Source organism: Echinococcus granulosus (assembly GCF_000524195.1).
Source record: "Echinococcus granulosus chromosome Unknown EG_S00007, whole genome shotgun sequence".
Classification (NCBI taxonomy): domain Eukaryota; kingdom Metazoa; phylum Platyhelminthes; class Cestoda; order Cyclophyllidea; family Taeniidae; genus Echinococcus; species Echinococcus granulosus.
In genome coordinates, this window is record NW_020170387.1 from 1927872 (window position 1) to 1955866 (window position 27995).

Here is a 27995-nt window from a genome sequence, read left to right on the forward strand (position 1 = left end):
ACTTCTTTTACAAACTTTCCTATAATATGAGTTCAAACCTAAGTCTAACATGAGTTGAGTTTAAGTAATTGCAAGGTGATAAAAAAGCACATGTTTCAGGCTGTATATTTTGTGTTTCACCAATAACAAACTTGATGAAATAATATCGTATTTATCTGAGTATACCAATTTGGAAGTGATATTTTCGACAAAAAAATCAATTTTCGTGCTTAGGCACCATCGTGTCTGAGAGATGGATAACTGGTAGTTTTAAAGGTCCATCAGACATTTATAATTTTTGCAAAGTTCCCCACTTTCCGAATGCATAGACATTAATGAAAAGAGATCTTAAAGGGTTGGCAGCAAATTTTTAAAACCCATTTTGTTAAAAATTCTTGCCGTTTCTCATGCGATCCTAAAATTGCTGCTAAAATTATCTAGAAACGCCAATAATTTCTTCACACTACTTCAATATAAGTAAAGTATCAACTTCAGCCTTGTATTTTGACAGATGAAATTAAATATGCGCTGTCGTATTAGTGAAGCTTGATGTCCTTTGATTAGTGTACACGGGATCACTCATAGCACCCAAGCTCAAAAGAGTTATGAAAAAGGTTGAGAAGAGGAAAGAGGAAGAAAAGAAGCAGCATCAGCATTGTATTCTTTTGCTTCAGGACCCCATGCCCCAGTGAGCACGCACAAGGGGCGAGTGCCAATTTCTCTTTTTGGGGCACTACAGACTCTACTCTTCCCCTCATATCTCCCTGTCACTCCTCTTTCCCTACCCCTTGCTCTCCACCCCTTATTCACAATCTTTCGGAGATGTCTTTTGTTTTGAGTACCCTCAGTAGTAACAAAGTGAACTTACTTTTATGCTGCATGGGGTGGAGCACCAACTTATGTCATCCCTTGCTTCTTCCTTCTCCTCCACACAGTTTTAGGACAAAGCTATACAAGCCAATTCATTCAGATTCCTAATTTGAATGCGCTGGAATACATATCACTACTCAGCAAACCTCCACTGCATCTTCCAACACTTTGTTTCAAGAACTATTAACTTGGGATGATGAGTAGTCTAGTAATGTACCAAAAGCTCGAATTAATTATTTCGCAAAAAAAACATTTGGCATCATAGCAACTTCTATTGCATGTCGTGTTTTTCCATATGAGTCTGGTCTGATTAGCCGTGTCTCAATGTAAGTAGTTGCGGAGAAATCAATCCACTCGATTGCTTCTTAATACAACCAATTTTGCAATAGTGCTGCTCACGTGTTTATCTTATTAATAGATCATACCATATTTTCTGGAGAAAATCAAATTCACCTTAGCCTAACACGTTCCACAATAGATGCTTCCAAAATGGACAAAAGCATGCTGTAATGAGTCTGGTTTGATACCTTTTGACAGAGTTAAATCGTAATTTTTGTCCATTACCCGAGCTTTGTAATGTGTCGCCAGCCCCATGTTTTCGCATTGCATCCCGTTTGTAAATAACAACATTCTCACTTCATTTCTTCAGCCGCGTGTCTGAGTCGTCACCTCTCTTCCTTGCCATCATTGTTTATCCACAAGATCTGCCTTTGATATGTCTGATATTCATTGGAAAAAAGGCAAACAAGTTTGGCTAACGTTTAAACAATCGTGGACAATTAGTTTTTGTGTGAGCTTTGATGTGAATGAGCCCACATTTTGCTATAATCTTTGTAAGCATTTTCATAACCGTCTAGTAAGGAAGGGAACTTTGCCTATCAGTTCACTAATTTTTTGCCTTATTTTTGGTGAGTGAAATCCTGCCTTACTAAGGAATATTAATTGTGGGACGTGAAGTATGAACCACTGATTATTTATAAGGTATCTCTGCAAAGCATCTTAAGACCAGATACAATACCACCTCCACTATTTGCTATGTTTAAACATGTATAAGTTAATGGTAATGGAGTCACGGTTCGGTAACTTTCATCAGAATGCCAGAACAGTTGTTACGAGTTGGAACAAAGGGCGATGGTAAAGAGATTAAAACCTATTCATGGAGCCAAATTCTTGTTAATTGTACCAATCTGCATATTCCAGTCCTTTCTGTTCATTTTCCGCTTTTCTGACTCGCCTATGCTTCCACAAACAATCTCCCATTTCATTTCTCTCAGCCATTGCTTGCATGCAGGCACTTTGCATTAAGAGCCAAAACGTGCTTCCAATAATTCATGTTAAAGCTATTCCAGAAATATTTAACGAAGCCAAACTGGCGGCTTCTCAAAGTACTGAATAATTTATTTCCGATATTTAGAAATAATTTTGGCTTCCCGAACTTTAATTGTTTTGATTCTTTTTATGAATAAGTCACAGCCCACAAATGCACTTCTTGCTTATCTGTATTTTAATCTAAAAAGCCCTATTCGTAATTTTGACTGCCATTCAATTCCAGCACTCCCCCTAGTCAAGACGCTAAGGCAATAATTTTCCTCACCAATAACGGTAAATCAATAGTGTTTCCAGTAACACCGACTGCATAAACACAAAATAAATTCACTAATTGGGACGGGTATTAGTCGCAAAAATGAATAAGTTATTAAGCTGCATAAATAGGTACGATGAATACTTAGGAGGAATTTGTGGCAGAATGTAAAATGTAACAAATTTCTGCACTAAGGATTCGTCATTCCTGATTTCAATCCACTTTCATGAATGCCTTTGGCTTTACTGAGAACGTCACTCGAAAAGTTTAATCCATGGCAGTCATGCCAAATGAACAGAAAGAGGGCCTTGAGAAAGTAGTTCAGTTCTATAAAGGCTTTTCCCATCCCAAACCACAAGGAAATTAAGCAGTCTTTAGATGCACCGTTTTTCAATACATATAACACTATCAAATTGGCAGCACCTCATGCGTTCAAAATTACGCTGTTTATGAAGTGTCACATAAATACCACTGAAAGTAAAATCGCCATGGTAAAGCAAATGATGTGTCGACCAGTGGCGCCTAATTCTCCATCGCCTGTTCTAGCAAACACGTAAACGGTACTCGAAGTACTGCCATCAGAATTTTTAACGCCCTTCATGCGGTCTAAGCAGTTGTACGAAAACTAGAGCTTCGCTAACCACGAATTTCCATACTGCCACCTTGAAGGGAAAACCTTTAACGACCTAAAATGGTGTTTAGCTTACGTCTTTAAATTTCTTTCAATTGATAAACGCGACGTTTCTACTAAAGAACGCGACAATCTCACATGCCAGTGTTGTGTTACAATGCCTTACACGGAACGTTTTATGTAGCCATGCTTTGTTACCAATTACCTCGAAAGTCAAGTAATAATTTAGATGAGAACAAATGCAAAGGAACATGTTATCAGACACAAATGCAAATGAAAGCTATTTAAGGGGTGAATCACGTTTACGAGAGTTAGGATGGGAGTCAGATGCGCATCAGGTCAGTGTGGCAACATCTTCACTGCGTGCCCTCAAAGCTCGCGAGCGGTACCTCATCGAAGTGCGAGGCGTTCGGAGAAGATGCTTCTGGAAGATCCTTTGCGGTCTTTCCGAGGAGCCGGAGCCGTCTCGCCCTGCCTCAGTGGTCTCTGTGAGGAGGAGGCGGTAGAGATTTACCCCAACCAGCATGCAGCACAGCACCACTGGACCGATGAACACGCCCTCTGCCCCAAAGTAGTACAGACCACCGGCAATCGAAAGGCCAGTAAGATATGGGTGACCAGCGCTAAAAGTGGTGTCATTCAAAAGAACACAGGTGTAGTAGTCCTGTAATGAGTGGGCTAAATTCAATCCAGCGCAATACGTTCGCCGTGCCAGGACTGCGGCTATGATCAAGTCACTTGAACCCCTACTTCTCATTTAATACAGGTGAAACTTAATCTAAACAATTTTAAGTCATTTTCTCAATATTTTTTGCCGAAGTAGTGATCAATGATCAAAACTATAAAAACATACACTTTTATGTACATCGAGAAGCTAATAAAAAAATGCTGATGGGAAGATGTACAGAATCTCCATAGATAACCAGGGGAGACGATGAATAAAAAAAGGTTATAGTATAAGAACCATTCCTCTATTCATCCCCTCATTTAGAGGAGATTGATTTAAAGGACTCACATGCAGAAGTTAACATGAAATACGGTTAATTTTCAAAATGGGTACGACATAGAACCTCATCAAATCAACCGCAAGATACTCCACTTCACTGCATTCACAGTAGTTCTAGTAACTCTCAGATCACTCAACTACTGCCAGTTTGGTTGATGAAGAATTAAAATATTTTGTGCCCAAAGCATAGCTCTTAACACTACTTTTAGTACTTTACTGATACCCAGAGTCTATGACGAGTTTCAATCGTTATAAATTTTTCCATGCCATGTGGGTATACTAAGAGATGATTGGACACCAAAGAAAAAGCCTTAGCAACAATAATTAGAGCTGGGGCAGAAATTTAGAGTAGAACTGCAACAATACGATCGAAGGACGAGATGCACGCTAGAACTCTTCTTGACCAGAGAGAGGACCAGTAACTGACCAGGGCCCAGTTGATTGCAAAAAGCCCTCTGTTTTTGAGATCCCAGGCCGAAAAAAAAGCGACTGGGTTAGCGGAATAGGTGGAGTGTACTCTTACATGCTGCACTGAACGACCACCACACGAAATCCGAAAGACTAAACCAGGATGGTATGTTGTGGTTGCTCACAATTGATGAATTCAATAAGAACGATTCAGCTGGGGAAAAAAGGCTATTTATATACATCAAAATGGAACGTAAATATGGGGAACTTGTCCCTTCAGAACTTTTAATAGCTATCGCAACGGAAATGAAGCAATCGCGACATTACTATTCGTGGAACTCGGATAAAATTCCAGCACACGGTCCGTTAATAAGCTCTATAATCATTTTCAAGTCCTTAAGCTGTATAATAAGCGCCGGAATGGTTTCATTTTGCTTTGAAAATTACCTTAACTCTAGGATAACGTGTGTGGATAAGCACCCATCAGTCAGGAAACAGTAATTGAGGCTAGCCGAATCTTGGAGACCTGGCAATGAGCACTTGAATTTTACGGCACTTCAAACACGGTTAAAGTGAAAATTAAATGTCTTCAGTGCTCTTTCTCTCTACGTTTGGTAACCCTTTGACTTCTAAATATTAATACACGTCTCGCTAGAGCGAACTTAGACTGTTTTTCGGGGGGATCACTAAATGACATCACGCCACCAACGTTTTCGGTACGAAGTTGCAGCAAGCCACAACTAAGGATAAACTTTCAGTAATTATACTCGAGCCAAAATCATAAGTGATTTTTTAAAAAAGAAATGAAAGGCAATTAGGGTAAACTCTCGCAGTAATGGAGTCTCTAGGTAAAGTGAAGGCACGCAAAAACGTTTACTTGACCCACTGGGTAGTGCCACTTCTTAAGTTTGAAAAGATAGTTTAATACTATTACGACACGTTCTCGTTTGAAATTTAACTCCAACTCAGAACTTGAGGGTAAAAGCTACTACGGATGTGGCCAGCTCCAAGTCGTGCATCATAATTTCATTGTGGTGATTGCTCTATTTTGTAGCAATACGTGCCGTGAATGCAAGATTTTTAGTAACAAAAAAATACCAATGATGCATATTATCGGGGCGTGCTTGAAAGCATGATAACATCAATGACCATTGTGAACAATCTCTCTCACATCGGCTAAACAATAGGTAAATAGGAGGGTGACCGATTTAGACGAGAGAAAATCAAAGGCGTTTTCGGCACGCCTGTAAAATTTGGGTGGCTCGTAAAAATCACTGTCAGTATCATCAATTGGTTTGGTTGCAAAAAACTCAAATGTAGCGAAAAATGAGTTGAGCGCTATTAGACGACTCAAGTAGACTGCACAAAAGCACTGTGTATGTCCATGTTCATACTTAGTATCAATTTCTGTTCAAGGCATTGTGCACACAGAATCCCGGAATTGGCCAGTGTAGTTACAATTAATTGCACCATTGGCTAATGTATCTCAAAAAAAGGCAATGGCATTTTTGTACAAAGAAAAAAATCCTCATGTAATTATAAGGTATGAAACAGTGGAATGTCATCAGAAGTGGCAATTTAAGGCCCAAAAATATCGGCAGCAAATGTGGGTTTTAGCCAATGGATCGCAATTAACACACGAGCGTATGCTATTCCAAAATAAGCACAACGTTAAATTGCTAAATGATGCCCAAAAAGTGATGGTGATTGGGAATTTCGACCCAGTTATGTCGAAACCGCGCAGCTGTCCCCACACCCTGCCCTTCCCACACACACACACACACACACGTGCACCAGGCCGCTGCCCGCTGGGGCGCTGTCCGGGCATCGATAGCCGCGGTGAGCCCCCTAGACCCACTTCATGCATGAACAAATCGCGGGAAGATGTTTTGATCCTTTGCTACTTTGTGGAGAGTCTAAGCCGCTCACCATCGTAAATAGCAGAATATACCAATGATAAACGGTAGAAGTGGGATGCTGCATTAGCTTTAAATACACTTTGTGGTTTAGTTGAACGCGCGAAATAGCAGCTGTTGTGCGGTCGCGACTACTACACCCCGTGCAGTGGCCGTGCGAACTTTCTGAAGAGGCAGTTACATCCTGCAATAGGGGTTGAATTCCCAGAGTGATTTTTGATAAGTTGGATTAATGACAATGAACCCCGTTTTAGTTCATTGTATACTAGAATTACATCGGTTGTAATAACATCACAAGTAGACGTTCAGACCAATATATCATTTGATTTATCCTTTGCAAAAAATCAAGTAAATACTTTATTTAAAATCTTTTCTGTATTTCAAAACAAACATCAAACAAAGAAATGGCGTTAAATTTCTTGACTGATTAAAAGCAAGGACATTGTGGTGGTAGCCCAACTAAGTCATGCGGAAGAAAAAAAGGTGTCTATATCACTACCCCTTAGTCGTACTCCGCTGGGGAAGGTGTCTGCATTGAAAATTAAACCGTTCGACAATATGAGGTTTTGATTTCAGGATAAGAGAGAAGTCAGAGGTGACATCTGCCCACCTAGTTAAATGAGTGAATATCCGATTATAAATGGCAGCGAGAGCACACAAAATATGCAATGCGGGGCAAAACAAGGACGTAATGTAAAAATAACAAGAACATGGGCGAATGAAAAACCATTAACCTTGCCGTTCGCACATTACTTTACTACCCTCCTGACTAATAGACTGGCAAGATTGAGAATACGAAAAAAGCGCCTGTCAATAATCGCATGACATGCAGATAATGATGCAGGTATCGCACTCTATGCGGTGCACTGACAATGGGTATCGTATCAAACCCCAGATCAACAATGACAAGTTAGGGCAGTAAGGCATCACCGTCGAAAAGAAAATCACATCCGCTGGATTAACGCTAAAGAAGTTTCGCTGATGTCCAAAGTGATGCATTAGATAGGTATATCACTTATTCTTCAAGGATATTAATATCAGTGCAACGTGGAATAAAGTGATCCACGTTGCTTCAATTCAACCCACTTATATCACCCCTATAAGGATTTTTTGACATCCGGACCTTGTGTATGTGCTGCAAAGTAGTTGAGATACAGTCAGCAAGCACATTGGAGGGCGCAGAAACGATGCATTTCCCCCTCTCCCCTGCCCCACCTTTTCTATTCGCCTTCCCTATATAACCTTATGAGGCATAAGCACCTGCAATCAACGCGGCCTAACGCCATTCCCACGCACGTCACTTCTCGTGCACAGTCCGCATGACCCGAAGGGCAGTCCTAACGCCAATGCGCTACCACCCCCTCCACGCTGTTCCTTCTCACGCTCTCCTCGCCCCTCCTTAGTCGTGTGGTAATGAAAACAGAAGACGTGGATGTGTTCGTGTGTGTAGGTGCATGCATGCATACATGCGCTCTTGCGAGCGCCAGCCAGGAGTGATACAACCAAATAAATCCTAGTCTTTGTGAACCGGAAAACGGAGCGCGGGAAAACAGTACAGGTAGCTAGTAAGCAGATTCCCTATTTTTACAGAACGAAACGACCACAAGCGAGGCGTCATGACGTCTAGGATAAAGAATGAATCGGCCTTTCGCTGTCCGGACCTGTCTTTCTGCATATTTTTCTTAAGACAATCAGGAATGCTAAAAACTTCAGTCTGATACTTATTAGAAAAGCTCCTGCGTGATACCCATAGGAAAAAACGTATCAAAAGCTGAAATTAAGAACGCTTCCTCTGCTGAGTGTAATAAGCCAATTACAAAGGACATCTTTTTAAGACAGGTGATATCGCTGATATTACGTGTGCTAAAATATATCACCTATCGTTTTATCTGCCCTCAGTACTTGACATGAAAAAATCGCAAGAAGACTTGGTACGCAATTAGAACATTTCCTGTTGCTGAACGGCCAAGTCTATGGCTACTTAGGAACCCGCCTTAGCAGCAAACAAAACTGGTGTGTGTGTGAGAGAAAGGGAGAACTTGGGCGCCTAAAGTAGAGCCACGATAAAAGAAGAGAAAGATGGGCTTACAACTATTAAATGACACAATTCGAAACTGCACCACATTAGCTTAGACTGCAAAGATCATGATGACAACAACGAAGGTGGAGAATGAGGAAGAGGAGAAAAAGAAGCAGGAGAGCGTTTTGATACCACCAGTACCACTACCACTGCTTCCGCCGTTGCTAAAGGTAAGGCGCGTTGCGTGCAACGCAGTGATTTTGCTTCAATCAGGGGGCGGAAGGAGGTAGAGGAGAGAAGGGTGGGACAGGAGAGAGGAAGACGAGAGGCCTTAAGAAGTGAAGGAATCAAAATTATTTTACTTAGTGGTCGGTGAGAAAATGGATTCCCAGCCTCTCACCTACTCTTGTTCGCTATTCCTCACCGCGTCTTCACCAATGATAGAGCCTTGCATGACAGTGCATTAATCCGTAGCGAGATGCCTGGTGCTTTTTCATCCCCTGTTAATGGTGGTAGCATACTCACACGCCCACTCACCTGCACACACAGGAACTCCCAAGAAATCCAACTTGTAAACAAAATATCGCCCATTGTCATTAACTCCGATGAGAGGTGGTCCATGCTTTAAAAACGTAGTGTCAATTTTAAACTCCAGACGGATTAACGCTTGGCCAAACCTCCAAAAAAACGAATTTAAAAAAAATGCTTTAACCTCAGGTATTACAATATTAAAAGTTCATCTGATATTTAAAAAGCAATGGAGGTATATTTAAACCATAGCGAGCCTATCATTAACATCCTCAATAACCCCATGCCCTTAATGCAATAAGCCTTATTGTGGAAAAAGGGCAGATTGAGTACCAAAGTAACCACAATAATAAACGGCATGTCATTTCTGTTCACTCAATTAGAAAAACACTAATGAATCATCACTGGGACAACACCAAAAAGTTTGTCAGTCCGTTTACATTTCATCACAGATTAATAAAGGTTTTACAAATAAATCCATCGTACTAGGTTTTATGGCAAACAAAAACTGCTTCAGTTGTCAGAGGAGAATTTGAGATACTGTGGTTTTTTTCTATTCAATGTAATAACGAATATAGTAAAGTGTTGGAAGTGGTAAAACATTCGTTTACTGCTGATTTAAATACAAGGACGTGAAAGCTTTCGTAAAACACCTCCAAAGCATTGGTCAGGTAGCGTTTTAAATCTTTTGTACGATTTAGCAAAAAAATTGTAGAACCTGGTAGAAAACGTTACGCAGATTTAGAATTACGAGGCCCGTAATGCTACAACGTAAGCCAGCTTTCCTGTTTGAGGCGACAGAAGTAATGATTCCAAAGTTGTAATTGCATCAACACGAAAAATGGCATTCTCTTTTAATCCATTATCAAATCGACTTCAAACAGCAAATATACAGACTCGAGAGTTTCAAAAGTACTCATATTTAAGCCGGTAATTTATTTTAAAGCCGATGGCATAAATGTGCATTGCCTGTTTGTATAAAACGAGCAATGCTGATGAACATGAGTATAATCCACTGCATTCGCAGTAGTATCGATCACAAAAATAAACTACTTTGGGATACATTTAAAAGTGATTCATGAGATTCTTTCTGCTAAAAAATCTAGAACAGAAAGTCAGTGTCGGGTTAATGTGCTGGATTTTACGCGCAGACACAGGGTTTTGCAGACGAATTTTATGAAGACTCCATGCTCAATTTGCGAAAAGGATGCTCAGACCTTAGAATCAATCCCGTCTTACGAGATATATTCACCTTTCCATGTCTTTAACTCCAAGTAGAAGGAAATTATTCTCGAAGTAAAGCCATGCAACCAATGCCTAAAAATAACTGTTTCAGCTGTATAGTTCAAAGAAACTTCGAAAAGTTATAACGCATTAAAAGGGTTTTGGGAAAGAAACGGGTAAATTTGCAAGGGCGATCCGCCAACCAATGAATTTCTACTAAAAGGTGCACTTTCAAAAGGAGCTTCCATAGTTGCTCTACGATTATATTTTTACGGCTTGCGAAGTATTCACCCCATGTAATGGGACTTTCCCCGGAAGATTAGCAACCGAGTAAAAAGAAATAAAAGTAAAGCATACAGCACAATAAAAATGTGGACAGTAATGTATTCCCTTCAAAAGGGGGCTAATGGACTTCGCCTTTTTATGCCGGCATGGAGTAATTAGGAACGGAGGTTGCGGAATTCACCATGTTAAATAACAAACGCGTCGAAAAAGCTCTACAAGCTCCCTTTTGCTAATGCGGTAGGACTACATTAGGCCCCAGCAGTTTATATGCACAATATAGCATCATGTATAAAACATCGCATGCGTGGAACAACAAAATCAACACAAAGAAAAGCCATTTTACCTATTTTGCTCAAAAAAACGCAGCGTTAAAATGATATTTCCCCCCATGTTATGAAAACTTAGCATTGGTCAGAAGCAAAAATACATTTAACATAAGTTTGCCTTCATTGAGGGGGCATTCTCTGGTTGTTCCCGATAGTATTACTGGAGATTACCACTTGCCATGCAACACTTTTCATAATAAAAGGAAAATTTATTTAAAAAGTTAAAATTTAATGCGTTATCTGACATGTTCACGGTACAATACCTGCTCATTTGATTAGAGGTACACCGATTGGGTTATCGCAGAGGACCAGGCCCTGTGACGTGGATGCAAGTGTCCACTGCTAACTTACAATCGCACATTCCCCTGGTCTCTTAAGGGGTTTTGGGCCGAGGCCTGAAAGGCTTTTGACTATATTAAAGTACCAGGAGTTATTCAACTAAACGCACGATTCAAGTGATATTGGGTGCAATGAATCTTGTTAAGGCCATTGTAACTTCATCCCACCACAATACACCCATGCTAGTGTCCCTTTCAAATGTTCCAAAGTTACCCCTCAGGATCACAACTTGAATACAATATTCAAGTTGCATGCAATCAAGTTTGCGTTGTTTTCTATTTATTCTCATTAATAATACATGCACTATTATTTGTTTTTAATGACAAATAAAACTTCTCCTTGTGTGGTGAATCTCTCCTGTGATAAAATCTGCCATGCTCTTCGAGTGTCAAGGTTTGATGCATCCAAGGGCCGACAAAGGATACCACTTTCACAATAAGCTGTGAACCGCTACGATGCAAGTGTTAGCACGGACAACACCGAGTCTCCAACAGGAAGACAAAAACTTCAGAACGGATATCTTTACCGGCCCAACTGACTCGGTGCTCCTATGCTTCTGAATGCGCGAGGTGGGAGTCCTGGCACATGCACAAACGGTCTGGGAGAGCAGAGATACCAACGGCCCTAAATTACACACAAAGTCATCTCCATGCGACACTGGCCAATGAGGAGAAAATAGGAGCTGTTAAGTGTAAACTTTTTCAAAAATTCCTAAAACGAAGCCCAAAAAGAGAAAGTTTGAATTTTCACATTGAGATTTCTAGAATCTCCAAATGAAAATTTTTTTTAGGTTTGTGAAAAAGGCCCTAACAAATATACAGCAAAGGGTTCATCCAACTAGCTGAGACAGGTTTTAAAGACTACTGCACGCAGACCTTGCCTGATATTGATTCATTTTGATAAGATTAGCATATTACTTCCAAAAATGGCTTGCCAAAACACCGTTTAAATGAAAGAGAAGCCCCATGAAGGTGGGAGTGAATTTCGTGGCTCTAATGGTAGAGATAATGCACTCAAATACAGCACCAACATCACCACCACCAGCAACGGGAAGCTTTTATAAGTGCTTGTAGTTTTAATTGAGTAAATAGTGCGCGATTAAATTATCCCCATGGCGATCAAAAAGGGCGTACAAAGACAGTGGCTTAATGTTGGGGAGGGAGCAGAAGGAAGAAAACGGTTCAACTATCCATAGAAGACAAACACAAAAAAACTCATGCCCACAACTTCATCATAAAGAAACGCAGGCTCAAGTGTGAAGGAGATTACGGGTGACTGGGCAAATAGCCCACCGGCTTGTGTGTAATTGCAATGTACTTTCTTTATGAAAGAAAATGTGATACATGAAGTTCTAAGCATCGGAGAAACCTAAGATCTTTCGGATAGCCGGTTAACTATTTTTGGATATCATCTATCCTGCAAGGTTTGAATCTACTTTAGCTACCGTAAGAATATCACAAAACCTGTTAAGCAACCTTTTAGTGGTCACTAATACTCCACAGGTTTGCTTTAGAGAGGACCAGAGAAGGAATTTAAGGGAGAGTTTACCCCTTGATTTCGCTGTAAAGCGCAGTATCCAAAAAGGAGTAGGGGAGAAGGTGGAGGAGGAGGAGAAGGAGGGCCAGCCAATAGGAGTCACGCAGGCACCAAAGCTCCACTACGCCTGGCAGCACCACCCAGTAAGTTCCCACCAACGGAATCGCTCCTAGGATTGTGGCAATTACTAAAAAATGGCAAATAATAACATTTTCATAGAGGAACAACGCCAAGGCTTTTCCCATGGAAGCCCTACCAGAACAAATCTGTGGATTGAACAAACTGATTTTAGTACTGCAAAAAGATTCAAATTCAGATAAATAAGTTGGTATTTGCCTGCTTCCGTACCAACAAGAAGTATTTTATCACCAGGGAACAGTGAAGTAATCGTCACTCTACTTGACATGCCAGTGGACAAGGAGAAAATTCTTAATTGTACTTCTTAATCCTGTCCTACTTTTAACTACAAACTTAAATTTTATACGCTGCTGATATAAAAAGACTGATCCTTATGCTGTAAGTGACCTTAAAAGATAGTGGATTTTGCGTCAGATTCCTAAACTGAACGAGGAATTGGCAAAGGAACCGTAAGACTAAGTAGAGTATCTTAAGCGACCTGCGCGTTGGTGTTTTAGTGCACTTGATCGAATCTTAGTGGAAGTAGGTTCCTGAATAGTCATATGTACTCATTCATTCATTTCGTGTAAATCAAATAAATTCCCATCATAAACGTTGAAGCATGTCGGTACACCATGCGCTAATTATTACATGAATCTATTAGACAGATAAAATAATTTTTTGAATTGCTGATATAACGAACTGTAAAAATTCATTAAATATACAAAAATGGACATTAAGAGGACTCGCCCCAGGAATGAAAACTTGAAATAGACAAAAATAACTTGTTGATGAGAATTTGTTTACCTAAATTTGCTCCTAAAGATTTAAAGGAAGATCGAAATGAATTTTGGACGCAAATATTAAATTAGAGTGATCCAGGGTATTTCCGCATCTAGATACTCGGCTTTTGATTATTTGAAGATAAAGCCAACTTATCAGTTGAGAGGCAATCTAATCACTTCATTAATAATACCATATCCACTTCCCACGTGAACGTGTGTGTAGGCGATTGTGATGAATGTCTTAGTTTCGTGCATTACACATCAGATTGACACGACTTTTCGCTCCATCTTATTTTAACCTTCAATCAATCTCAACTAAATGAGATGCATGTGACGGAACTTACTAAAACCCCCTACTGGGTGGATTTCCTAATTACTTCGCTCAATAAGTTACCTGTAACCAAATTAAAGCGTACATTTGTCTACAACAAGTAAACTTTAAAGAGCCAAAATAGTAAATCATCAAACGGAAGTGAAGAATTCAGAGTAGACATGAAATTGGCAAAGGCCAATTCCCGAAACCACGCTTCCTTCGATAATCTAGCGGTTATACGGCAGGAACTTCGCTAGACAAAAAATTAACATTGCGGTGCATCAAGTACAATTCATGCACCTCACTTAATTCATAAAAGCTACCAGCTTAAGTAACAGTGATTTTAAATAAAAACAATCTTCGGTAATCGAAAGTGAAGTGTCCCCGACACCCAAATATGTTCATTCACATCAATTCACGTATGCGATTCTTCAAATATATTTACTTCCGTGTGTGAAGTAAAAAGATCAAAAGATGGACAAGTAGAGTGTAAAACGTGGAATTATTTGCACAAGCATGGTGATGACAAAGGATTTCATTTAAAGTAGTAAATAAGATAGTTATGGGCCAAAAAGCTTAATAAAACGTGGTCAAATGGTCTTAGAGCAACAATACTTCAGTTACCGAAAATCTCGAAAAATCCGTAATGATTTGCATTGGCTTAAAGACTTTTTACAAATAAATGCTGCTAAAATTGACAACCACTCAATTTTTCGGATTTTTTCAAGAGCAGAATGACAAAAATGTGTTTCAGGGCAACAGATTAGCGAAGTGATAACAAGGATTTGAATTTCAGTGTGTCAGTGAGGACGTACTGTTCGCATATCAGCGATAGCGCCATAACACAAAGTGATGCATTTTGAAGCACTGGCCAAGACAAAGTGCTACCAAAACACAGCACAAAATAATAGTAGGTTCAAACAAATGGTAATGCTCGTAATTTTTTCCATTTACTTCTGCAAGTATGTTAAGTGAATGCTGCAAAACAACGTTTCAGTAATTCAAGGCTCCGCATCGAAATATGTATAATCGCCAAAAGCAGAAGGGCATGACCTTTCTTAATATTCACAATCTATTTATGTAATGTGTTGAATATTGATTTAGTTGTGTAATATGATAAATATAACCTATTCCGTTTTGATCACTACGACAGATGTCAATACTTCCGATCATGATATGCACACACATAAGCTCTCACCTCTACTACTCATTTTAAGTTATCCGGCATCGAATCTCGATACCTCGCAACGCTATTCGATGGAGTCGGAAAATATTTGAAGGGACCTATATTGCCCTTTCTGTGGTAGCTCTTTTAATAATAGTACCTTCTATGTTTAGAAAAAAAGCCAGAATAACTCAGATAGCAGACTGAGAAACACGATAGAAGTAGACTGGTTAGAAGAGAGGTGGTAGGAGCCTAAGCACTCACAAACACTTTCAATTCAGGAATTTTATTTTGGAGGAGATAGGCTACAAACAAATTCGTCTTTTGCCAACCCCTTTCAAGTGGGCATCAAAAAGTCGCTTCGGTTAAGAACACACGAGAGACGGCCAATTAAAATCGGTGACATATAAACACATGCTACCCGAGCCGTGCTACGCAGAGTAGGTAGTGACATGCGCCTTATTAGCATTGATAACGGTGAACGCACGTCGCATGTGGGCCAGTCAAGACACCGTTCACCTATATGGTGGGCAAAAGTGTTAGTGCGTGCATGGAAGTTGAAGCGTTATAAATAAAGCTTCTTCTGAATGACTGTACAAAACCCTCGACATCCACCTATATGGAAAGCTTTAAGCACGGTGCGGAGGTGGAGCCTCCGGTGGCCGCAAAATACGTTTCAGAGGCCCCCCTACGTTTGTTGGTTACCATCTCGGCCTTGGTGGTTTCTGCAGAAGTCACTTCTGTTAACAGCTTAGCTCGTGGAATGCCTGCCTGATTCTAGGTAATGGGCGAGTAACCAATTATGAACATCAACGATATTTGTGCTTCTATGAAAAGTTAAAGGTAATTATTCACGACCATTTGCAACCTCGAAGAGATAGTTCACTGCGGGCACTAAAACAGCTCCGCCACATATGACGAAGTGAGGCAGCCTTAAGGTCAAATCTTTCCAGATATTGATTTAGCGTCGAAGTGTAAATGTAGAACTGAGTTGCAAAATAACTGCAGCCTCCATCCCTTGAGCTCCATTATCCTATGTATTCCCAAAAGCCCATGTTTGGCTTGAACGCCCCACACAATAAGGCAGTTAGCTTCACCATCCCCGAAACCCTATGCGATGTAGGTTTATCGCTACGCCTCGCGCATATTTTCAGCACGTCAAGGTGACGTTACAGTGGATCACACTAAAGTGAAATTGCTGAGAACTTGGAGGACTACAGGCCAGAAGTAAATTAGTTCTAAAAGAGGGATAAATGAAGCATACGTCCTCATAGAAAAGAAATAGGTGATGAATGGACACGTACTAGAGGGCAGAACAACAACGTCGAGACCGAAGAGGGTGTGAGTGAGGAGGGTATACATGCCGTAGAAGACGGTGCGTTTAAGCGTGGTCACCACGACGCTAGCGACGGCCGCCTCGACGGAGGCATAAAAAGAGAGCACCGCAGGACTCGCCTCGCATCTCTGAGGCGTCAGCGACACCACAAAGTCTACCGGCAGGTAAGTCCTCTCGCTTACTGCCAGCAGGTAGAAGAGGGTTGAGAGGAATATCAACTACAGAATGCACGTGCAGGCAAAGTGAGAGAACTGCTGCTTTAATGAAAGTCATTGGCATTTTATTAACTCGCGAGTAGATTTCTGTGATTGTGTGTTAGTAAAAAGGCTTGAAGTTGTTACCTGCTGTAAAGTAAACCCATGTACACCGAAACCGTAATGCAAAGACCCACAACTACCATTAAAAGGCCGTTGATGGTATGCTCATCTATAACAGAACTTGAACTCGTTGAAAAAAAGAAAGTACCGCATGATAACTGCTCGCAAATGGCCATACCACTGGCTTAAATTAATGAAGATACATTAGAAGCTAAGTTAATTTGCTAGAAAAGTTTATGGTAGTATGATGTGGAGCATTAAATCGAAAAGGTATAGCTACATATATTTAGGTAATCTTATGAAACCTCAGTGGGTCAGAACAATGGCCAACGAAGCTTCGAATAGAAAAGTTGGAACTAAATTTCATAAGGTAGCAGGTAATGCCACTCTACAACTGTGTAGTGGCCTTTCTTATTCAAAAAATTACGAAAAGTGGTCAATATATTTTGATTTTGATTTTAGAAATGTCTAACAAATGTCATCTTGCAAAGGAATTAATGTAAGGTATTTTAGCCAACATAAAACAGTTCGCAATTAAACAGCAAGTGTCATATTCGCCTTTGAATCAGTTCTAATAAAAATAACCAAGTTAAGGAAACCTAAAGAAGTTCTATTTTACGAGTGTTTTGGGTAATGATCAAATTCCCATGAGGATCCCTCATTCAAATCGCATCACTTTATCTCGGAAGGCGGCTAATAGAGCAAATAAGAAGCAGACGTACGAAAGAGAAGGAGAGGTTGAGAACTACCGATCCGCCAGCGAAGAGGAGGGAGATGGTTCCCATAAGAAGGGAGGTGATGATACTAGCGTGGGAACTTAGGATTCGCCACATCGGGTTCACCACGTTCATGATGATCCCCACATTCTCGTGAAAATACGCCACTATCTGCAAGGCAACCAAGATTATCTGATAAAAATTGTACCCTCGTAATCTTTAGCAGGCAAAAGAGAGATTTCTAAAGTGAACAATGTCAAATCGACATACTCTTGTTTCAAACTGGATTAATTGACCAAGCCAATAACCAAATTTCTTGACTTTTACAAATTAGGAAGTACTAAAAAATTAAAAATCAGACTTAATGGAATCAAAATTCTTGTAAATTCAAATTAAGTTCTAACAGTGTACAATAAGGATAATACCCTTATTTCAGCACATGATCCTCTAGTTTGTTACTGAAAGCAGTAGAAATCTTTAAATTGGTGATACATCAACGCAAGATGGATGGAAGCGCCGAGAAGGCATAGAGTAAGGCGAGTATGGATTAATGGACCACAGGGTAGAACGGAAGAAGAGGAGCTCAATCGATAAAGCATTACAGTTGGGAGGTAGCAGAGCCGCTGTTTTACATTACTTTACTCGATCATACACCCGTCCTGCCTTTCTGTCTTAGAAAAGCGCATAAATTTTGCATCACCCTTTCAGCCCAGGGTGGATGGTGATTGAGGAGGAAGAGGCAGAGAAAAGTAGAGCTGAAGAGAGAACTCATAGTAGTTAAGTCACATCAAAAATCCAAATTCCAAAGCAGAACAAAACGATTAAAGCTAGTGAGTAGCTGCTACCCGTAACAATGATGACCGTGGAGAAGGTTAGCTCTCCTTCACTTCAGTCAAGGTGTGGACAGACAAATACTCAAAAGTAGCAACGAGAAACTGGCGAGAAACATGAAAATACCCATAACTAGGATGGTTTCCTGACAAAAGACAGTCCAGTGCAAAATTTTCTGCTGCCTAATATCGGTTTCCAGCTTCCTTACTTTCAAAAATCAACTATTGGTAGTATTTCATGGCCTACTTATTAAAAAATTCATGTGACTCTGGAAGATCACATTCAGCCTTTGATGAATAACAGGTAGTTGCATAAAAGCAAAGCAGTGGAAATAGAAGCTAGGATTGCGTAGTTTTGTGAGCCAAAAGCGTTTTCAATGAACAAGAGTGGGCCGAATCTCATGCGGTGCCTGAGAAGTACAGCAAGATGTGCCTTAAGGATAATTGAATGTTAGTTTGAAACGTCCAGCAGTGCTGCTGCTATCCATCAACCCTTCATTTTGCGTGAACAAAACGAATTTGGTACCTATAAGAGAAATGCTTTTACCACTGAAAGGTATGTAGAGTGAGTGGATAGACCAAAGTTACCGAATGGGCCGATTAAAGCAGGCTGACTGAAACTGTTATTCAGAAAACGTATTTACATTACAATAAAAATGCCACTGCGTGGATTCAAATGGAGCTACTTTAGATTTTCCGAAACACTAATGGCAGATAGTACTCTGTTGACAGTTTGGTCAGTGGAAAAGAACTTTTGGTGTGCACCACAATGCCAATTTGGGAGAACAGGAGAAATAATCGTGACAAAACACAAGCAACACTTATCCGCCTGCCTAAAGAGGAGATATCACTGCGCGAATCCGAATAACTTGCGGGAAAAGCGTGCTGATATTTGATGCAAAGTACACCAAGTAGATTGCACCAAGACAATGATTCAGTATGCTTCTAAGATTGGAGTACATTGAGAAAAGGAGGGATGAATGAATAATGAAATTAAAGGTTTGATGAAGCGATAAATGGGAACAATTTCAGCATTTAAATGAGCCGCTTGCGATGTCTAAAATTGAGTCAAATATTTCTAAATTGATGAAAAGTCCGGAAAAAATGATAGAGGAATGACAACGTGCCACTGTTTGTCCAGCGTAAGCAGTTCAATGAGAAAAAAGGGAAGAAGAGACAAGGGGAAGAGAGAGAGAATTGAGGTGATGTGTAAATATGGGGCGCTCAATAAGAGAGTAAAACAAAGTGCATAGAGGAGGAAGCCGATTACTGCAAAGGCGCATATTTAAGCTTGAATAAATAATTTCAGTGGTGTGTTTAGAAGAAACGCATGTGTGTATACATGTGCATGCAGGCGTTGTAAATGAGTCCAGGGCATGGTGAATCGGATGAGCGATATCCACAAGAAACGGTTCTGGAAAATTACATACGAGTCTGTGCTTATGTCTTGAGAAAAAGGAGAATGCTAACTGCAAGCAACGGCCCGTTGGACTCACTGAACACTTAATATGGGAGCTGCACAGCATTATCCACCGAGGACAAACTATATTGTCATTGATCCGAAAGAAGTCGAGGATTAAGAAACCAGAACCTACTTTGGTGTCTCGATTTTTAAAATAACGACTGGTTAATAAATCGGGATATATTCAAACGGCGAACTGGGAGCCCACCAAAATTAAGATAACTAAAATGACCTCGACCTGTTTCATGGCCAGAAACCAGCGCCCAGAAAAACAGTTAAAGCACTCCCCAGCAATTTCTTGAACCCAAGATCTTTGGATGAAGCAAAGGTTAAGAAAGGTTAGTAAGATCAAGGAAAATCTCAATACAACTTTTGATATTATTAAGATGAAGATTGACAGAGGATATTCATAAAGAAATAGCTGTGATCAATGGTAGAATTACTAAGTGTCGAAAAGTCAAAAAAATGATAATCAATTAAAAAATTATGATTATATGGAGAAAAATAAAAGTGTTAATATATATATATATATACTGCATGAAAAAACATTCTTATAAGAGCAAAAGATGGTGCGACTTACATCACGATAATCGAAGCCACCAAAAGAATAGACTAAGTCCCGAAGGCGTCTGCGCAAATGGGTGAGAGAAATCGTGCGACTTGCGTTAAGACCACCCGCCAAGTCGTCAGTGAGCACGAAATTCGACTTGACTCCCTGGTGCAACCCTAAATTGTCTGCGTCATCGGACTAAAACAAGATCAAAGTCCCATGTAAGGAAGTTAGATTTTCTTGTGAAAGGGGAATTGGCGGCATCGTACGAACCCCATGGAAGAACTGCATGCAGACCCTCTCCCAGAGTTCTAACAGCTGTTCTTCAATATCACTTTTGTTTGCCAAGTTTCCGCTAAACAATTGATTAACCTAAAAAGTTTAAGACAAATTTAGTGCTGAGATGTGCATTTATGACTTGTAACTCGTGTGTTCGAACCGTCCACGATAATTCCATATGTTGATTTGGCTTACAAAGAAAAACAGATTTACTGATTTTTAAAAGTAGTACGAGGCGCTGAAACACAAAAAGACCTATTGCATCTCTGTTCTCGTAAAAATGGACTGGTGAGGGAATAGACAAAAACCAAAACCTAGAAGGCATCACCATGGGAAATGTTAATCGTAATGAGGGCTTCGATACTTTAGAACTGATGAAGCTTCTGCCAAGTTGGTGAACGTTGCTAACAGCAGATCGAGCGGCCGAACCGAGCTGATCCCTGTCGGGTAACCAACTGCAAAAACAAAGATTTATAGGGTTGACAAACATGAAATTAGACACCAATGTGACCGAACAATTGCTTTTCCTAAACATACAACTTCAGGCTATTTGTAAAATCTTTACGACCGTGACAAGTTAAAATAGAGGTAATAAAATTAACTATTGATGAGGATACTTAAAATAGCACGATACTAATAACAAGTACACTTTCCTGAATTGTGAAAAGCTGAATGCACATTATTGCAAAAAGGGGAGAATACCTTAAAGCGTTACTGTGAATTGTAGAACTAAGAACACTCGAACTCAGTGAAATCAAATGAAGAGTCTCATTGTAGACCTAAACAAGGTGGGGAAAGCAAATAGTAAAATCAATTTTGGCAAATTTCAAGCAATGAAAGGCTAAAACCAAGGTGTCAGCTAAGTATTCTGGAGTCAGGTAAATTTTATTCCCACCTTTTCCCTTTCCCTTGGTACATATGTTCAATTTCCTCTACGCTCCCTCAACTTACTTCATTAGAAAAATGATCAGATCCTCGCGTAGAATGATCTGATTTCCTCACAAATCAAAGTTCAGAGGAACGTTTTACGAATATTTCACGAATTATGCAATGCCAATGTTGCAAAAATAAGCCACTTTTCAACCAATCGAATAAGCCTAGCAATTATTTAACAGTAACTTAAAAAGAAGAATTTCTCATTGATATAGCATCAGCAATCGTAAGTTCGCCCAAATCAGACTTAATAAAGTCGGCAGATAAAAAAGAAGGGATAAGCGTAGTCATTAATCTGCCAAATGCCTTATTTTTCAAAACTCTTGAAGCTGGGCCGTACAAGATTTAGAAGGGCGGAAATAAGATGTGTAATAAAAAATTTACTTAGCTATCCAGAATTGTGGGAAAATATGGTGCAGTGGACACATTAAATTCGTTCAAACCACTTTCATGGGTGTTTGCAGCAGCACTTATCGCCATTGTACGAGAAAATAAAGTTCATTTCATTGTTTTTTTAAGCTTTATACGCAGGGTTAGTTAAAATAGCAGCGAAGATTTATATCGAGAGGCCACCCACCTGAATCACGAGAAAGACGGTGAAGAGGAGACTAATCAGAACCATTAGGCTTACTATAACGAGACTGACCAAGTAATCCAAGTAGTTATCGACAACGTCATAGATCTAAAATGAAAAAAAGATCTTCTTGATAGGGTAGTCACTCTCTTATGGTTTCATCCACCAAAAACACGGACACACACACATGGCGCTCGATTTTGCGAGCCCATCGCAGAGACGCCTTGAGAGAGGCGGGGATTAGGAGAGGAGAGCACTCACTGTTCTCGACCATGACAAAGGAATCAGAGCTACAGAGGGCGACCTTAAGAGAGATCCAAATACGTCGTAGGAGCCAGAGAGCACCTGGAACAAGTTGAAGACTGGCGACGGCGTAGGCCAGGAGACCAATGGAAGTGAAGACGAGGACGAGGCGGAAGAGCCAGGTACGCGTCCAGAAGGCCACCGCGAAGTGCACGAGCCCCAGGCCCGTAAAACAGGCACGCACGAGGGCGTTGGAAGTGTCAGATACCCCGCTGGTCGCAGGGAAGACGTGCCCCTTCCCCCCTGCCATCTGCAAAATTTGTGGAGATGAGAACGATTGCGAGCAGGCGTCCCCCGATTTGCTCTCCGGCAGCAGCGAGAGCCGACGCAGCAACGTTCCCGCCGTCGTGCTGCGTTCAAATAAAACACAGATCACCACTCATTTCAGCAGGACTTCTATGATGGCCAGCGCCAAACGGATGGTGCTATGAGCAACCCACCCGCTTGCCCTCACAACAGATATAGAACGAGCACTTTGTGTGACTGATGATGCCCTCATTCTCGGATCAGAAGAATGATTCCCATTTAAGTGATCCCAAGCTGCTTTCATTCATAAATTTCGGCGACTGCTAAGGAACAACTTGGGAAATATCATCTGTGCCGCCCAACAAAGTCGCACCAATTATGGAATTACCCCTTTTCGTATTTATGGTCAATACATGGGGGACCAAAAGTCATGTACAACCACGGGGAGCACACATAACAGAATAAAAACAAGTTAGGAATAATTGCAGTGTTTTCAGACGAGTGGAAGGATGAGAAATATTCGAGAGCATATAGTAATAGCTTTTCACGAAGACAAGGTACTGGTTTTTCCTGTATATTGGTATGCATGAGTGTGCCCTATAGATGGTACAGGATAGATTGATTTACTTATGCATTAATTCACCATGCTCATATTTCTCGTGCATAATATCGCCATTAGGCCCGACGTAGGTTCGGTTTCAATCGTATGCCTTAAAATATACATAATGAAAAAGTTTAGGAATTGCGCCGGCTACGACCACAATTGCAATAGCTTTCCGAAGCTAAATCCCACATTTGCCCCTAAGAGCTCATCACACTTTAATAAACTTGTGGGCTCAATCGAAAAAAACCCAAAAACTAGTAAAAGCTACTGATAGGAACTTGGCCATGAAACGAAATTAACATGAATAGATAAATAACACTAAAACATCGTTTAGCTTCTCTGTGGCAAAAATCTGGAGGTATTTTATAACAAACCAGTTTGACCCTAAACCAATCACTCAGTAATGCTTATTCTCAACAAATTAATAAGCCCAAAGCATGCACTAAACTCATTTCCATAAAATCTCTTGATGAACAGAAAAGTAGTAAAAATTGTTGATTAGCCCAAACAAGAAGTCATTTTAATCGAAAAAAAAGATTGGAAACAAGCAAACCTTCACATCAGATGAAGATGTGACAAACATTTAAGCAGACGCATCTTTGCACCACCAAATTCGCGGGCTAGCATTTTTGTGTAGAGTGCGCAGCACGCATGTACTACATAACGTACAACCTTAACGGTGGGTTGGCTGATCGAACAACAATACAATTAATTTATTGAAAAATTTGCGATACCTTGACAAATCGGCATTCATTATGCTAGATTCCAAGAAATACCCATTTCGGAGGACCACCCCCTTGATACTACTATCTTGAAAAAATACTTTAATAGGGCTGCAGGAACTAACAGGGCTGACTGAGGTTCCAAAATGCTTAGTGACGCTTCAAGCATGGAAAAGCCTACCAGGAAGCTGGAAACCGTTCGTACGGACGGCATATTAACCATCAGTCAAAGTAAGCTGATCATATGACCAACTGCAATTCTTTCTTGATGCCTACTAGATCTTTACGCGCAATTTGCCCCTCATAATTTCTTATTTGTGTAACGTTCTAAAAGTAGGAAATTATGATACACTACAATCTGCGTACACTGATCTATTCGATTACATTCGAATATTTGCACAGATGAAGCCATTGATCATTATGGAATTAATGACAAGACCTACGGAAATAACTTGTATTTACAAGTTTCTTTAACTGGTGAATTAACATCAAATTTATTAAGAAAATTAAAAATAACCCTATAACCCCTACAATCCACACACACCACTTCAAAGGGAGAGTGAAAGGACAAACCCTCGCAGCGCTGATGCTGCAAACCACCTAACCGAGGGTCATAAAGGCCTCGTTCAGACCCCAAAAGAATTATTTCTTTTTCACATACTTCCCTAGCGAACTTTCACGCAGTTGGCCATCCTACTACCGACTATTTTAAACATCACTGATATACCATTGGTGGTTCACGTAAGACGTTTTTACATGGATGATGCGTACATCTTACCCCCAAAGCATACCTCTGACCTGTCCGATTAACTTTGGAAAGTGCTGCAGACACCTACGCAGATAATCGATGGTAAAAAATTAGTTAGGCTTCAAAAGCAGAGCAAACTAAAATGTGCAGTCGTGTTGCATAATCTGTACAGCGTTACAAAGGTGATTCCTGTAGAGACGAAATGCATGGTCTACATCTTATGAAAAACAAACATATATTGATTTCCAGAGCAGTAATTTAAACATAATGCTGTAATATGATGGGGAAAGTAGTAGCGACATATTGCCTTCTCGAAACAACAAAAATCGGTAGCTACTAATACAATGCTAAGCGAAAGAGAACGACGTCAACTGTGATTGAACCTGACTTACCAACAATTTCAAAGCCTGTAGTGTTGAGTGAGAACCTACGTTAATCCAATTAGTACTAGATTAAATTTTAAATTAAATTGAATTTTACAATATCTTAGGTACATAGGGAAAATAGTGCAGCACACATCATTAACTCGAATAGTGCCAAAAGTTTTTGGAAGTGTGGAATCCCATATCAATCGAAAAGTAGTAGACATACAGTAAATTTAATCTAACGTTATTTACCCTCACTTTAATTAAACAGTCTACAAAAAACGCAACAACGCTATTAGCCAAAATGTAAGCTATGAAGCCTTTAAAAGCATAAGTAGAATTAAAAGTTAAACAGTACTGAGGGCAAGGCGGTAGGGTAAAAAAATAGCATGAGCGGTTCCCTAAAACACTTCAACAGGCAGTTCTCGTGAAAGTAGGAACTATATGGCATGAAATATAGTAAAAAACTGGAGATTAACATTACCTGTAGTCACGAAATAATAATTATATGCCAAAACCTTTAGACACAAACGTAGTCAACACCTACTAGTCGGCAAAGATTACTTCGTCATTTTGTGGTTTCGAGGGGAGACAGAGTGATCTTTGTCAGTAAATTCTGGATTTTGTCGATGGAGAACCCAGCAATTACAACTTTTAAGGGCACAAATGCAGATACTAATTGCACCTTAGCTGAATCTGTTTGCATAAAAGGCCGTTGATTGTACTAGAAAATTTCCTTTTTCCTAAATGGTGGTTTGTATTGCTCTGTAAATAAGAAGAATCGTATTATCCCTGGTCCAAAATAAATCTAACCCACTCCAAAGTGCTTTAAGCGGGGTTATGCCCTAATTGCTACCCATGCTAATTATGGAACTCTTTTTTACCATTGATAGTACAAGTATCATAGGCTACTGAAGCAAAAGTACCTCTGAACGAGCATGTCACTCAGGTCGGGGAATTAAAGTCCTAATCGCTATGTTTGTAAGCTAACTTGTTCTTACTCAGTGATGTGAATCAGCTCTATTTTGTGTTGCAGTTTTAGTGCCAACCAAAGAAGTGTATTAGGAGAATGGGAGATGCTAGCCATCACTGAATATCCTTTGGACTTTATGTAAGTGACAAATTCGGCATTTTAAGGTTGAAGTTAATCTTTTTAAAAACCATAAGTTAATGCAATTCGCATATGAATCCGAAATTAGGTTATTTTTCTGTCACATGGTACCCACAAGAGTCGAAGACTAAAGATTAATTAGCCAATTATCAAAGGTCGGAAATATTTACCACAACATTTTAATAGCATTTGTGATTGGTACTATAGGGAATCATTGCAATGAGAGCTTGACCACTAATACAGCTGACAGCACCTACCAGCGTGCCCTGAAATGCGCTACTTCACCCTCATAACTGGTAGTGCTGTTTCCAGGGTTCGAATCGTGTGATGCTTCTAAAAGACAGAGAAACAAAACAGCAACGTGTATGACTTCAATAGACTTGTAAGTTGAAGCGATCTCCTTATTCATTTACCTGCTTCTGGGAATAAATAGGCACATATGGTAAGGACGACCGCTCCCATAATGAAAAACGGTTGAAGAACACCGAAGAATGATGTAAGAGTAGTGAAAATGAGGAATCGAGTAAATAACAATAGTAACTTCTCTTGCAGGGGAGGGATCTTGATGTAATTGGTGCAGGTTACAAAAAAGTAAACAAAAGCAAGAACTGCGACTAAACGCGGAGAAAAAATACAGGAAACAAATGCGAAAAAAATGGACAGTATGTAATGAATGCGTGACAACAAAGACCCCAGCGACACAAAAAGACCAGACTCTTGCATAAATAGAAAGACTCCAGTCGAAACGAGTGCTATGGTGAATGGGACAACCTTTGACCATAGTGTATCAAGAAAGGTAGTCGCCGTTGATTGAAAGAATTTAACAGGAGTTAATGCCACAGTCAAGACGAAGAGACAACCCCTTTCCTTTTGCTGTTGCAAATATTTGCGCAAATATATTGTCAACATAAGTTTGCAAGGGAACAAACACGTTCCAACGATCAAAGCCCAGCAGATCGGACGGAGAAAAGCCTTCAGCACCAGACAAATAGCTATGCATAAAACCATGATAGACACGAGGCAAACAACGGCAACAGTATTATAAAAGGCATATCTTAGTGCTTTTCTGTCGGTATAAGGTAGTAAACTGGATAGACTGTCAAGAGGGAGTTGAAAACAGCCCACCCCCGTCATCTGTCCTCGACCCTGAGACATGGCACACGAATCCAGCGCCTAATTTTAATGGCAAAAGTAGAATGAAATAAAAAACTGCCTCAAAAAAATTTGTTAATATTTAAGCCAAAGATATTTTGTTTCACTTTTGCGAAGTAGTCATTAGCAAAAAAGGCGAATAATCCAGGCACTTGAGGTCTTAAAAACAAACTAACTTAATATACTAATTTAACTAGCAATAATTGAGTTGATTGTTTACTACAATTTTTGATTGAATTTGCAATAGTGATTGTATATTTATATATCACTTCAAGACCCCCTGGTAGAACGAATTGAATCACCAATCTTCGACAGAAAACGTATTGTCTCGGAGGCCATGCTGCCCAGCAAAGGGTCTTAAGTAGGGCCTTATATTTTCGAAACTGAGTCGACTGCATAGAATAATGGTCAAATGATTACATTTATATCACTGCAGATTCGGCTGTACAGGCAAAGACGCGAGCCGCTCTTACTGCGTACCGGCAGCTCCAAGATGCAGAAACTATTAGTAACGTCATGCTTTGATTCACATTTGGGTTTTTCTAAGTTTGTTTAAAGAAAGGGTCAAGCATCTGGAAAACGAGTGAGCAAAAATATTGATGGATGTTCGACGTAACTTTTAGTCTAAGGTCCCTAGCAAAGGCCAGCCCCGTGACGAATCGGAAATTACTGGCTTTCAAGTAGGAAACATACCACGAATATGCTTATGCCGTTAGA

General features: G+C 40.0%; 2 protein-coding genes across 2 annotated transcripts; both read right to left on the bottom strand. All coding sequences in view use genetic code 11, as the record gives it.

Moving 5' to 3' along the window:
* Positions 1 to 3396: 3396 nt before the first annotated feature.
* EGR_01903 (Transmembrane protein C9orf5) lies at positions 3397 to 21010 on the bottom strand (the record flags this gene model as incomplete). Its single annotated transcript, XM_024491152.1, has 8 exons — positions 3397 to 3740; positions 8950 to 9089; positions 12663 to 12837; positions 16335 to 16584; positions 17406 to 17570; positions 20272 to 20439; positions 20515 to 20613; positions 20885 to 21010. The coding sequence occupies 8 exons, from the start codon at positions 21008 to 21010 to the stop codon at positions 3397 to 3399; spliced, it is 1467 nt and encodes a 488-aa protein (XP_024354608.1).
* Positions 21011 to 22009: 999 nt separating this feature from the next.
* Positions 22010 to 27281, bottom strand: EGR_01904 (Transmembrane protein C9orf5; the record flags this gene model as incomplete). The annotated part of the gene is made up of 4 exons (XM_024491153.1): positions 22010 to 22135; positions 22215 to 22680; positions 24694 to 24734; positions 26898 to 27281. The coding sequence occupies 4 exons, from the start codon at positions 27279 to 27281 to the stop codon at positions 22010 to 22012; spliced, it is 1017 nt and encodes a 338-aa protein (XP_024354609.1).
* Between the last annotated feature and the right edge of the window lie 714 nt (positions 27282 to 27995).